Source organism: Pezoporus occidentalis, unplaced genomic scaffold (genome assembly GCF_034315485.1).
Source record: "Pezoporus occidentalis ecotype Australia unplaced genomic scaffold, CSIRO_AGI_Poc_V1 ctg99, whole genome shotgun sequence".
NCBI lineage: Eukaryota > Metazoa > Chordata > Aves > Psittaciformes > Psittacidae > Pezoporus > Pezoporus occidentalis.
Window position 1 is genome coordinate 1,331,204 of NW_026916358.1, and position 15,048 is coordinate 1,346,251.

General features: G+C 46.5%; 1 protein-coding gene across 1 annotated transcript in view; it reads right to left on the minus strand.

Moving 5' to 3' along the window:
* LIMS1 (LIM zinc finger domain containing 1) overlaps positions 1–14,125 on the minus strand; it is a 75,672-nt gene extending 61,547 nt beyond the window's left edge. The window contains exon 1 of the mRNA XM_062606981.1: positions 13,990–14,125. Within this exon, the coding sequence (XP_062462965.1) occupies positions 13,990–14,042 (53 nt within the window). The 5' untranslated portion in view covers positions 14,043–14,125. The remainder of the gene's footprint in view (positions 1–13,989) is intronic.
* Positions 14,126–15,048: the final 923 nt, after the last annotated feature.

The window sequence follows — 15,048 nt, forward strand, 5'->3', positions numbered from 1 at the left end:
GGACATCACCACAACGTCACCTCTGCCAGAGTCAGTTTGGCTCACTGGCACGTCACCAGGAGCCCCACGGCTCACAGTTCCATGGGCTCCAACTCACTCCACTCCCTTCCACCGGCAGTAGTAACTCCACCGCCAACCCAAACCTCAGCTCCCTTTCACAAACAAAACACACTTGCTGTAAAATTCACTCCCCAGAGCTCTCTCCAGGTACCATGAAGGCTCCCATGAACATGCACCTCCTTCTTGCTTACCGATCTGTAACCATTTTGTTTGCACCAAAGCTGAAAGAACAACGTGCAGGTCATCAGCCAAGTGGACACTGTGCTATAAATGCAAATTAAATTCTACCAGTTAGCAGCGCACCGGGTTAATACACAACTTCTTAATACCCTACCATGTACCACTGAAACTGAACTGACATTTGGGTGCCAGACTCTGAGCAAGCAGACCTGCGCTAACTCACTTTTTGTAGCCTGCGGATCCAGACTTCCATTTCCTTTCTCACATTGCCATTTGCATAATGGTTTGCTAAACTATGCAAACCCAATTATGGCAATGAAAGGGAGTTGCCATCCCCTTGAAAAACTGTAAGTAAAACTATAGGGTCATATAGTACAATGATCACTTTTTAATTAAATCCAGGTCTTCTGTATGAAAAAAAAAACAACTGAAACAGCCTTAGTTACTACTTATAAGCAAGACATGAACTATACAAAATACACTTTGCTAGCTGCAAAATCCAATCTGGGACAACTTCAACTGAAGGTTTTTATCTGTGGGCACAGGGATCTAACACTGGACAGACATACAGTATCAATTTATCCAGCAAGCACCTGCTCTTCTTTAAATATGAGAAACAATAGATTAGGAAAATATCCTCCCAAGCCATAACTGTTCTGAGACAGAACTTACTGTAACATCCAGACAAAACTAACTCAAAACAACATCCCCACACCTCATACACAGAAGCAAGGCTTCAAAGCTGACAGAATTGTTTTCCAAGTATTAGTGGGTATTTTGTCTTATGTGGCCACTGAAACTCCACTTACAGGCCCTTGAGTCTAAACCAAACCCCATTAAAGAGAACAGAATTTCAATTGGCTTCAAGAGAACTGGGAAAGCCTTGCTGTCTTAACCTAATCGGTTAATCACAGTAACCTCTAGCATTTGCACATGTTATCAGAGACATTATAAAATCAAATGATCAAGTGATCAAATATACAGCTTGGGGTATTTCCGTATGCATAACAATGTGCAGAAGATAAATGACTCTTCCCTTCAGCTGGTGCAGAATTCCCTATTTATATGCATGCAGTCTTGAGAAATTGTCACAAGCTCCACTATTTTTATTGAACTTAATGATAAAACCCTGCAGATCTGAAAGGAAATTGATTCTGAGTAAGGGAAAATCACCTGTACTTCTGACAGGTAATAATTTCAAAATTTACTATAGAAACTGGCAAAAGGATAAATCAGGACAGCCATTTTTTAATCAAAACTTCTTTTGTTTTTTTTTTTTTTGTCTTTTTGGGGAGTTTATTTTCTCTATTAGAAATTCAGTTCCTGTCTAAGCTATAAAACTCTCATCTGACTGAGCAGCAATTAATATGACAACAGCAAGTGGGATGTCATAGTAAAACCTTAGGGCTCATTCACAGGTGGCTTTTGTACCAGGACAAATTGATATGCATTCCCAACAAGCTTCCACGTATCGGAGTCAGGAAAGACAAAAATTACATCTTTATAGAATTTAAAAAGTGTTGTGGGGGAAACAAGAGGGGGTGTTCTTAAAACCTGTTCCTCAGTTATTTTTGTATCACTGTCAAGCAGAAAAAAGGAAGTTATCCCCATGCTTTAAAATACCTCTGCAAAGCTGCTCTATTTGAAAAAATGCTAAAGGCAGCTGGTCGTCCATCTCGATTTCCCTCTTGACATGGAAATGCAGAAAACCCCTTTCTGAGTCACAGTCCCCCAGTCTTGAGAGGTGGACACATTTCTTCCCCTGTAGAAGACACTTCTGTATTCTCAGAAAATTCTCCTATATGCCTGGAAAAAAAATGGGGGGCAATTTAATCTTCATCCTCCCTTGGTGGCTGGCCTCACCTCTCAAAAGGTACAGCCAGAGGGGTGATGCAGACAGCGACTGCAAAGACAGCTCAAGAGAAGCAAGCAGTAGCACATTGGCCAGCTAGCTAGAAACGACCTCAGTCTGCCTCTTCATAATTAATGAATAAGCAAACAATTCCTGACTTCAGCTGCAGTTTTCTCTCTTCTCCCTCCGTATGTGTGCTATGAGCGTAATCAGTTCATAGTGTGACCTCATGCCTGAGTGCTGAAGAGGAAGAGAAAGCCACAGCCATGCTTTGGGTTGATGAAACATTGAAGATGTTCTGTGCAACATCACACACCTGTTAGCATAGAAATTGCATATTTAAAGAAGCAAAGAAACAGGATACATCTGAGCTGTTGGAAAGCCAAACATCCTAGCATGCCATAAAGTAATAAAAAATTATAAGGTACATAAGGAAAAAAATTCTTCTGGTAGTGGTAAGAGACAGGAGAAGTGGCATATCACCACTTGGCAAAGGTTGCCAGGAGGGTTCCCACACCCATGCCACTAGGCACACTGCAGACCAATGCCCTGTATTTGGATATCCCCAGATGCTGCCACTGTTCCTCAGCTTCCCCTTGCCACAGTGCTTTTGATGCCATACCATCATCTACTGAGGTTTTAAAACATTAGTCATTCTTACGGGTGCATTTCTTTCTTTGGAAGAAAAACTTAAGTAGTGGCATCCTGTGTTTGTTTATACACCTGACCAGGCAATTGTGAATAATATTTTGGAGACAACAATCTATTGTAATACCTGCCTGTATACAATGAAGAGTTGTGGCATAATTTATGTTAGAATCACTTTAAACAAACAAACAAACAAACAAACCCACATTTTCTCCTGCCACTCTTCTTACCTATTTGGTTGGCTTCAATACTTCATGTGCTGAAATATATCTCACATGTATCTCATTAAAAGGCTTATAAAAGGAATGCAGAGGAACAGATACAGTTTAGTCCCCACGGGAGCCACAGACAGTGAGGGGGAACCCAGGCCCTGTTTCTGGAGATGTTTATCATGACAGCTTCGTGCACTTGAGCTCTTGGCTCCAAGGAAATGACAATTCAAACTCATAACATGACCTGAGTGAACTCAGGAATTTAACTCAAGTGCTCTGCATAAGCAGGACTATATTTTCTTCAGGCTGAATAAATGAATCCAATTATATTTACTTGGATACATTTCACTGTCCATGAATTTCTGAAAAATGAGTAGATCCTCTCTGTAAATTTTTGATGTTTCCTTTAAGATATGAATACTTGAGACAAATATTATGAGCTTCTTGTCCTCCTTGATTTCTGATAATATCGTAAGGAGAAAAGCATATGAAAAAGTTTCAGTAAATTCAATTACATTAATATCCTTGCAACATTTCCACTCAAGCACTAATTCAGCAGTATAATTTGAAATACTGGATGGATATTGATGGCACAAGCACTTTGGGCTTATTAAACTTTGGATCAAAACGAACTTCAGTATTTCCACGGTATGCAGAAAAATCTATTTTTAGCATAACAGCTATGGATTTCCTTCTAATTAATTCAGTTAGACCCTGCCTCTCTTGCATCCCCAAGGCCAGCTACAAGAACATTATCATTTAAACCATGAATACAGGGTAGGTAACTTTGTTTTTCCAAATATGATGGAAAACCTTTTGATCTGGAGCTAAGGCCCTGTTCATTCTGCATACACTTTCATAAAAAGGGATTAATGGTATGTTAGAAAAACTGGACTCAGCAATTTCTCATTGTATTCTCCACTCACCGTGGCAGGGGGAACTGATAAATATCTGTAGTGTAAATCAAACAAGGAGCATTACTCAGCATATGAGAGAAAAATCCGCTACTTGACATTTGTACCATCATCATCCTCCATGCCTGCATGGGTGGGACACCAGAAGACAGCTTTCAGTGGCATGGTCCCTCCTCTAGGGGGATGAAACCCAACTTTTTGCCCTGGAAGACCTCCCAACAGCATGCTGACGCCACCCAAACTACCCAAGTGATGGCTGAGACAGCCACAGGGCTCTGCTGGGCACACGGGGACCTACAACCTGGCATCTGCCCCATCACTTCCTTGCTCTGAGCTCTTGTTTCTTGCTCCTGCACTTGTTTCTGTACCTGTGTGGAAGGAACACTGCTCCACACTTTTAACTGTGTTTTTATGCACTTAACAAAAAATCCATTACGTGAGTCAAGCCACCACAGAGCTCAAAATCCATTGGGTAAAAACAACTAAACCAATTTTACCTCAGATGACACAAAACACTCATTTTGTAATTCTGCCTCCCTTGGGAATCTGTCCATGCTGAAACTGCTCTGAAAAGACATTGTTATCATGCAACAGCATTAAACTGCTCGAATGTCTCTTTTCACAAAGCTATTTATAAATGAATAAATAGCCCAAGGTGAGCAGAAGGCTTTCTCATGAAACCTGAGTAATAACACAATATTACTGTTCCTGGATTCTCTGCCATTTTAACATGTTCTAGTAATTTTCCCAAGAGTGATGTCAAGGTTCCTCTTAACTCTTCTGTTTGCCCATCTCTGCATGGTAATGATAAAAATATTGATTTTCACATTTGTGACTGATGCAATTCGACACAAGAAATCCAAGTTATTTCCCCCTTGCCGTGTACCAGCTAAGCAGTTGCCAGTACAAAGAGCTTCACTTGTGTCAAAATGAAGCAGTGTCTTTAATACTTGACACTTGAAATAGCACTTTATTTTTATCTATACTTTTTTTTTTTTTATTTTATCTGTACTTTTCAAAACAGAGCCCCAGTCCAGCAGTGGATTTAATGCAGGCTGTGGAAGGGATAGGTGTGAAGAGCAGCAATGTTTTATGGGTGAGGCTTGCCTCAGGTGCGAGCCAAAACTGAGGAGCATCCTGCCTTCCCCTGAGATCTGTACTGACCATGCCAGAGCCTGGCACATCGAACACCCACCACTGCTGAACCCCCTTGGACCCTCCGCAGGTCCCACTGGAAAGGTCAGGGTGATCACTCCCATCCTGTGTGAGACAGTAAAGAAAACACAGCTTTCAGGCTTAGACGAAGATTGGAAATTCTGACCTCTGGGCTTACACCGTACACAGCCATTGGCAATATTTTATCCTTCCTTGCCTCATGTGGCTACAAAGCTATGACACAACCCCTCCCCCAGCCACCCTGGCCACACTCCAAAGCTAAACTCAGCCTGGAGAGCTTCTTGCTTCATTCCGCTGCCTGAAGACATACAGCTTCCAGCGTGGCACTGAGCAATGCCATTTCACAGAGGACATCACATAAGCAGGATGCCCAGGGAGAAGGAGAGCCTTTTCTCATAGGGAAAAAGAGAAATTTGCTGGAGATTTCAACAGAGAACAATTCATCCCAGGGCTGCAAGCCCATCAGTCTCCCCAGAGACTGCCCTGGCTCTACAGGTTTCTTTTATAGAACCCGAAACAGTTCTTCAGTGTTCACTAAACAGTGAACAAGCAGGATATCAGCCAAAGCAATAATCCCCACCGGCCTTTAGATCATTTCAAACAATTAACATAAGCTGCTATTATTTGATGTAACAACAGAAATCACACTTCTTTGATGCACTATGGCAAATGAGCATGCTGAAGAGGCAAAATGAGGTAGTGGTTGTTTTTTTTTCTGGGAAATAAGTACTTTTGTAAATAACACCTACCCCGTGTACCATATTTATACAACTATTTCAACAAGCAAGACTTGTGAAAGCCCACTATAATCCACTAACGATAAAAGATCAAAGAAACTAACAGGAAGGCCAGGATGTAATCAAAATATTTAATCAGTAAGAGGTTTCTTATCCCAGCCATAAACTCAAGGGCATTTCAGGGCGAGCTGTGGGAGGAGAAGCTGCCATGAATGCCCAGAGGATGTGTGGCCAAGGTAGATGGAGTCCCTTGAGAGAATCTTGCCCTCGTGTCCTGCCAACGTCTCTTCCTCCTTCCCTGCATGGACACCAGCGGCACACACCATCTGGGGTCTCCCATCAGTTTCAGTTAAACAATCAAGGGTGGAAATGTTATTTGTTCTCCTAAATCCCCCCTCCCCCACCAAAGTTAAACATTTGGCCTTTGGTTAAACTAAATGTGCTTTTTTTCTCTTCCTTTTAAAGCAAACTCTCACGATCCCCGTGTGACCTTGGTGGGAGGACAGAGGGAGGCAGGGAGACCCCGCCGTGCACTCAGAGTACTGCCAGCGCCAAATGAGTGTCAGCTCCCTGAATGGTAGAGATGGGTATAAAGAACTTTGAATTACTTCCTTTCCTTTTTTTTTTCCCCCTAAAGAACAAGGGAAGAGCTACTGGGATTTTCCTCCTCACACTTTTCTTTTTTAAATACATACTTGGCAAACATTAAAGAGTTACATATTTGGATACATTAAACAAGTACTTTGATAATTCAATTTCTGGAAGGGGAAAAAAAAAAAGGCAAATTCTCACCTTCTTTAAAGGCTTTACTCTTACTTGTTTGTATGTTCCCTAGGTTATCAGCACATTTCCCTTGGCTTTTCTGACAGAAATACACATATCCTTGTAACCAGAGAAGTATGGGAAACTCTGGAAACATCCAACTCTGTACAAACATTTAAAGCTCAGACACTCTAATACAAAACAAGCACTTCTCTGAAACAAACATCTCCAGATGTTTTAGCATATTTTTATATAGATAGATATATATAAGATGTGACTCAGGCACGGAAAGCCAAAAGAATGTTCTCATTTCCTGAGGCTGGCTAACAAAAAGGGAAAAAAATGTGAATGAAGGAACAAAGATTTTGTAAGTCAGCTTTTTCTTAACAGCAGCAGCTTTAAAATGATTCACTTCTATTCCTTTTTCATATAGTCAGAATATTGCCTCTCTCCTGCAAGTGCGTATACACACAAAAGGAAACAGAGAAGGGAGGAAAAAACCACACTGTTTCGTGGCATGGTTAAAGTACTGTGGAAATGTCAGACTCAGGAGATTCCTGCCCTTCTCCTTTTGGCCCCGGTGAAGCTTACTGGCAGCTCCCACTGAGCCCCCTTTTCCACAGCAGCTTGCTTGGTCTCTATGGTACAGAGTTTGAGAAGAATGAGCCATTAGCCACGTGCGCTGTGGCTGTCCCACAGCCGGGTCTCTAGATAGTGGAACTCAGCCTCCAAGACCTCACAAGCACAGCTCTTGCTCCATTTTATTTCTTAACAGTACAAGCGGGCATAAATAGCATCCAGTTCCTCAGGACTTCACAGCAACAGGTGAAGAAAGACCCCGGGCATCTTCAGATCACGAAGTCGTCTCCTGCCTACAAATGTTAGGTAGATTTAAACAGGTATTGATGTGTTGCTATTCTTTGTGCCCTCTCTAACCATATCTGTGTCATGGCGATGAGACACAAGGTCTCCTTCTTCCGAATCCTCTGAAGGTGAATTTCTGCAGACTAGTTCTGTGACAACCATGACAAAACCACTGCCACAGTGGTTTCCCTTCAGGCAGGGCTGTAGGAGGGGACAAGAAGCTGCAGAGAAAAAATACTCAAGGGTGCTTTCAACAGCAGCAAGCAAAATTGCCCAGGCAATCCTCCTTCAACAACTCTTCCAGCGCACAGAGCATGAACATGCCCCTTCCCAACACTGCGCCCAGGATGGCTGCAGGCAGTCCACAGCCCCAACCGGGACCGTCAACAAACACAGCTCCCTCCTCACAGAACCCCACCTATAACACCGCTCACTGGACCACAGCAACATGACACAAATCCGTGCTTCTGCCAAAATAGGTATTTCCACCTTTCCAATATCCCTTCACCCCAGACATCACCAGCACTCACAAGATCAAGGAACCGATCCAGACTGAGACAAAATCAGTTTTAAATCTATGTATCTACTAGTCTCTCTGGCCGTGGGTTTTCAGCTGGCTCAGGTTCCCTTTGCCGGCACGAGTGATGTTGTGGGACGGGAGCGTGCGGGTCACCCTGGTCAGCTGTAGCACAACCACATGCTTAATTAAAATGTCTCTGTAATTGCCACCTGCGGGTAAAGCAGCTGCCCTGGCACAGCCCAGAGGCAGTCTGTCCTGCTTTGTGACACTGGCCAGAGCTGGGGCTGGGCAATGATCACTGCTGGGTGAACCTCAGCCCACTTACCAGCAGACCCTGGCAAAATCAAATTACTTAATCCAGCACAAATGTTGGTGTCTCTGTCACAAAACCTAAGCCTGTCCTGCTACCAACACAGTGGAGGGGTTACAAACTGAAGTATGAGCCTATTTGCAAGTGTTTCCTCACAACGAAGATTCATCAAAACCAGAGGGTTTTGCAAGCAGATCTGCTGTGCTGATTCAGCCCTGAATCTGCAGGGGCCGCCTTACCCTGACCACGCCGGCTGGCAGCCCGTGCCGCCCTGCCTGCCAAGCTCTAGCTTTTCATTCCCAAATCAGAGACAGCACGCCAGGACACACCAAGGGAAGACTCGATGATGCTGTGGCTCACGGAGGCGAGAGGCTGACAGCCAGTTCCTCACCCCCAACCGGGCAGCACCCAGCACCAAAGGGGATGGCTAAGACCCTGCGACAAATCGTTGCAGAGCACTGATGCCTCCTTTCCCCCTCCCAGGGCAGAGTTGAAGCTATTTCTCTGCGTGGTTGTCTCTCCCCACATCAATCCCACAGCTGTTGCGCATCAGCATGGGGTCTGGACAGGAGCCACAATGCCATGTTGTTGCCTCCCAAGTATTCGCTGGCATTACTGCTCTGCTTTGCTGTGGTCTTTCTCAGTGCCCCCAACTACATTAAAACAATGCGTCAGTACAGAAAAACCGTGTAATTCTGAGCATGGCAGCTTCCCCATGCTCCTCAGGCCACCCAGGAAACATTCATAACATCATTACATTGCCTTAATTTCTCAGATTATCCACACCAACTTCCCACCCATGATGTGAGCAACAAACACTGAGGTTTTAACTCTGCTGTTCCCACCAGTTTAGGGTCTACTCAATCAAAAGTCCATCCACTGGTGTGCTCCTAGTTCTTCACACTATTTAATGCAAGCAGTGACTGAAACAACCCTAAAAGCACCAAGTGACTTAAGACTCATCTTCCTATCGAATTCTGTAGAAGTGGCTGGTGGGTTCTTTTAATAAGTGAAAAAATGGACGATCAGAGCTGGAATTCAAGGACTTCTTATTTAAAATATAAGGGAAAACAATATGAAAACACTTAGCATAAAAACTCATCCTGGGTGCTGTCCTTGTTGCAACACTATTTTTTATGCATCCTAGGATACTCCAGACGATGCCATTTTTGCACAGAACATGGTTTCAGATGGCAGGCAAGAGGTCCACCCTGCCCATAAATAGTTTGTCACTGGGTACACACCATCAGCTTCTGCCCCCCGGAACCTTGCCAGTGGTCTCCGTGACAAATTCATCAAACCGTTCTGCATAAAGGGTTATTAAGGCACACAAAACCAGCCAAGGAAATTACAGTATCTTTTTTTTCCCCTTCTATCTTATGTTAAAAAAACATAAGCAAGCATTTTCACAAAGACTGAAGACACTACAGGAAGGGAAATGCTGAAGTAATCGCAAAGGAGTGTCCTAATTTGAAGAAAAGCATTAACCCCAGGGCACATTCCCTTGCTACATTTTCTCTAATTGTCAGGTTGAATTAGGACCTTCCCATCCTTTCTGCCTGAACACCACCACTTCTGCACAAGCTGTTCATGCACTGTAACACGTTGCTAACGCAACAGGGACAGCAGACCACATACACAGACGCTTGGTTCATGCTATGGATAGTTTATACAAGGGAAGGCTTTGGCTATCAAAACATGACTGTCAGTCTAATTTTCCTTGTCTTCAGCACCTGCCATCATGGAAAGACCTGACAGGAGTAAGCTCCCCATCAGCTATCAAGATGCTTTTAGCACAGCTAATAGTTAAAGCCTCCCTATACTGTAAAGTAATAAGAGACTGCATTATGCTACGGAGTGAAAAAAACTTTAAATCGGGCTTTGGAGAAGAACAAAACCCAGATGAATCAGGATGTCTAACCTCACACACTTAGCACAAAGCCACAATTGCAGGAGCTGAAAATCCTGCCTTAAGTGCTTCAATAATAAATATTTTATTGCAACTTGAAAAAGAATTTGTTAACTATAAAAACCATTCTCTGCCACAGCAGGCCATTAACGGTTCCCAGGCAGTAACTGTACGCAGACAGTTCGAAGAAAAAGACCGGTGCGTCGCAACTGAGATAGAATGCAGCATCACATTTAGATTCTTACTTATGGAGTCCCCTATCAAAGCCAGCAACACCATGAAGTGCCCGCATTTTTGAGCTTTACAGACTACAGCAGATCAGGAGCTATAAATCCAATGAGTCTATGCTAGTTTTTCAAATGCAGTTATGCTCTAAATAAAGAGCAGCCTGCTTTGTTCAGTATTTTATGCATGTTGGACTGTATTTATTGCTACAAAATAAAAAGTTTGTGCTTGGAAGCTACAAAAACTTAAGATAATAATGCAATAATACTGCAAGCTGATGTTTTTTCTCTGAAATGCCTAAGCAACTTATTCCAACGATAACACATCAAAATGAGTTCAGCACAACCAGCTGGAAAAGCTGTCCACAAAACTCAAGAGGACATTTATTAAGCAAGCACCCAGCAATCCCAAATGACAGCCCACCACCCAGCACTGACTCATCTACAGGACACACTGCACATCCCTCCCTGCACAAACCCCTCTCCTCTGGGGCAGTCTCATCTCCCAGCGTGATGCTGAGTGAGATGGCTGTGCCTTGGGCAGTGGGTGTCCAGGTTACAGCACCAGCCTCCAAGTTCCTCCAAATGCAAAACAAAAACTGCAGCAGCCACTCCAATTCAAAAAGCCTCTATAAAGTGAAGGAGATAAACAAAAAAGTTAGAGTATTTCCCAGGACAAAAGCAAACTCCATGCATGCACCTACTGACCTGCTACTCTTCTGTGTACCAAATCAAGAGACAGACCTCATGTCATTCCTTCCTTTTTTATTTCCCAAGCTTATTTAAAATCTCTAAATCAGAGCAAAAAGTAAAGATCCAATATCCTTAGGACTTTCAGCCTGTGGAAGCCTTTGAGAGCACCACTTTTTGTTAAAAGGTGGTTTTGAATGAAATATTTGCATTTTTAGTTTGTTTGGGTTTTTATTTCCCCAAAGAACCAAAACAAGAAAGAGCACAGATTTTTAATTTCCTCTCCCTACACTTTACCAATCGAAATGTGTCTCATACAAACCTTACCCTTTTGTTTTATTTTGACCTCAACAGACTGGAATCATCTAAAGAAAAACTTCAGCCAGCAGTCCTGCAACTGGCTTCCTCTCTGGAGCTGACCCCACAGCCTGTCCCTGCTGTGCCCTGTCAGGCAAGCAGCATTCCCTGCCTGGCCAGCAGCTCCCTCCAGCCACACTGCTGCCAAAATCAACTGCACAGCACCATCACCTCCTGAGCCACCGCAGAGCACCTCGTCCTTGACACAACGATTCACCCCAAACGACTGGTGAGAAAAACACTGCAGAGGGGTCTGGCCAATTTAGACGAGGGGCCCCATATCCAGCCCTTGCTGGGCAAGCAGTTCATACTCAGAGTGCATCAGCAGCAGTGGGACTCCAGCCTGACTCTCAGCCACGGGAGTATTTGCTCGGCTGGGAGGCAGCCAGGCTCATCCCTGCTGTCAGGGAGGAAGGATGCTCAAGCTATCAGCCAATCCCAGGATGGATGCTCTGCCGATGCCGCTTCCCTGGATGTGCTGGCCACCTGCTTTTCTTCTTTGGGATGCACGGTGTGCATTTTGCATTGAAAAAACTCCCCCCTAGACAGCTTTAAGCAAAGTGGGCTCCCACCAGAGCGCTCTGCTGCTTCGCCTCAGCAAGTTTCTGCAAGCGTGGGCTCTAGTCTGACTTTGTCCCAAAATTCCTTGCTGTGCCAGGGGTGTAGCATAGTTCATATTCTGGGAAGCGTGTATCAGCAGGACAGCTGGCTTGCTCCCTGACAACCTCAGCACAACAGATGCCAAATACGCAATTGCTCTATTTACCCGACGAGGCAGGCTCTGTACTGGAGCTGAAGCACCTGTGTGGGGCTTAAGGCCATGCAGATCCTTGCAGCCACAAGAAGCTGATGCTCACAGCACAAACACTGAGCACTCGGGCACTTTTGGGAATAGAACCTCTCCTATGAAGGCAGGCTGAGAGAGCTGGACTTCTTCACCCTGGAGAAAAGAAGGCTCCAGGAAGATCTTATAGCAGCCTTCCAGTACTAAAAGGTAGCTTATAAAAAATCCGAAGAGGAACTTTTTACAAGGGCATGTAGTGGTGGAACAAGGGGGAATGGATTTTAGCTGAAAGAGGGGAGACTTTAGATAGTAGGAAGAAATCCTTCACTATGAGGGTAGTGAGGCACTGCCACAGATTGCCCAGAGAAGCTGGGGATGCCCAATCCCTGGAAGCGTTCAAGGCCAGGTTGGACAGGGCTTTGAGCAAGCTGGTCTAGTGGAAGGTGTCCCTGCCCATGGCAGGGGCTGGAACTAGATGAGGTTAAAGATCCCTTCTAACCCAAACCTTTCTGTGGTTCTATGAATGCAGAAAGAAGCCTGGCCTAGAAACACCCATCACCCACTGAGATGTGGGTTGCAACTTAGAATGAGTGAAGAAAAAAGTTACCGCCATACACACAGACATCCAAATCACTTTTGTCATCCTTTCCTCAGCATGCAGTCTCACAGCAGCTATCGCTGAAGCTGGTGAGACCCTCCAACTCCCCTCCTGTGCCCCGGCATTACCGGGGCGCTGACCCGGGAGCAGGGCCAGCTCAGCAGCGCCCACCACAGCGGCCCCGACTCGGTTTGCTTTCAGTGCTGCCACAGCTCTCCTTCAAAGGTGTGGTGCGAAGCTGGAGAGGCTCACGGCAGAAATCGGGCACGGGAAAGATAAAGCAGTCTTTAGCCAGGCTGAAGTCTGGACGCCAGGTGACGTCCTGAGCCCGCAGCCCAAGCCTTACGATCCACTCTTTTCCCTTCCCGCAACCCCAGGTTTTGCCGTATTAGTGGAGCACTTACCAAGTGCTTTAACTAGGGATGTTTCTTCTTGAGAAATAACTACAGCGGGTGAGGCTTTGAAACACTGGACGAATACACGAGACTTTGCTTTCCATAACCCATCCCCATTAACCATTCCCCAAGATATGACTACTCCATAATTGTTGGACAGGCATAAAACTGCACGAATCTCACCGCGTAAACACCCGAGGTTACTCAGAACCGCGATTTTAAAACAACCACGTCCCCTAGGAAAGGCCGCCTCTTAACGCGAGGGGCACTAAACCATCCTCAAACTCCGTTCAAAACAGGTTACGATCGAAGTTTGTGTATCGTTTCCAGCTTGCAGTGACAAGGACTCACGGGCCATCCCGCTGCTCCTCGGGTGAACGCAGCCCCGAGGGGATGAGAGGACACGGGTTCGACGTGCCCGCTCCTGCCGGCCCCATCCCGGTGCCGTCGGAGGGAAGGTGAAAGTTCCACGTGAAACGGGAACTTCCCGGGGTGACGGGGAGGAGGCGGCTCACCCGCTCTCTTCACCAAGCCCCTCAGCGGACCGTCCCAGCGCCCGTCCCACCCGCCGCAGCCCGGGGCGGCCGCCACCGCCCTGCGCCCTGCACGGCGCCCAGAGGAGCTGAGCGGAGCGCCCTCCACGGGGCACCGGAACGGAGGTGGGGAGGGGGTGTTCGAGCCAGCGGGCAGCAACCGCTGACAGCGGCCGGGCCGCACCGCGCCGAGACAAAGCGCCGCCCTCGCAGGCGCCCGCCGCGGGAGGCGGGACGGGGCGGAGGACCCCGTGCTTCTCCTACCTGTTACAGTTCATCCCTGCTGCTGCTGCCGCCGCCGCGGTCACCCCCAGCATCCCGCCGCTGCTCCGCCACCGCCGCGGAGCGCTCGCCGCCCCCGGGAGGAGCCACGCCGGGCGGCGGTAATGGCGCTGGGCGGCCGCACCACCGGCACCGCGCCCGCCGCTGGAGGGCGCGCTCGGCCCGCGCCGCCGCTGCTGCCGGGCCCGGCTCCGTGAGCCGAGGGCAGGCCCCGCCCCGGGCAGCGCCCGCCCGCCCGCCGCGCCTGGGGCCCGCTCCCGCCAAGGCCGCCCAGCCCCGCCCGGTGAAGGAGGGCGGGCTCCGGCAAAGGTGGGAAGCCAGGTTTGGACGTGGGGGAGCTGAGCCAGCTCAAGTCCCGTCCCTGGCAGTGTTCAACGCCAGGCTTTGAGCAGCCTGCTCTAGGGGAAGGTATCCCTGCACATGGCAGGAGGTTGGAACTGAAGGAGCTTTAAGGTCCCTTCCAACCCAAACCATTCTGTGATTCTGTAAGTCTTGGGAACTGGTGTATTTGTGGTTTTTATCAGCCTCTCAGGAAACACACAGGGTTGGAGGGGTGGTCATGGGCAGAAAGGCCTGTGAAGGAACCTGTAGTAGGTGCCAGAGAGCCCTTGGTGCTGTTTTTTTCCAGACCAGAAGATCAGCATTGAAAAAATTCCAAGTATTTTTGCTATTTCTTACATGTGGTTGTGTAGTATGGTATTATTTCTAGCAAGAGAGCTGTTGCCTCATGTTAAGGAGGTCTTTCTGTTCTGACTTGGAGAATGGCTTAAGGTGAGGCGATAGCTCTCTTGCTAGAAGTAATACTGTACAATGTAACCTAAGGCTCCTTAAGGTGAGTGCTGGGGCAAGGTTCAGTTTTTAATCAACATTGTTTAACAACAGTACTAACAAGCAATCATGTAGGAAAGGGCCAGCGCCTCACCCAGGTTCTGCTACCGTTGTTAGAAGGCAAATACAAGTAAGTAGGAGCCTTCACCACCACAGCCCAACCTGAGGGTGAGGCCCTGCTCAACTTGCAGAGAAGCAATCCCATTCCAAACT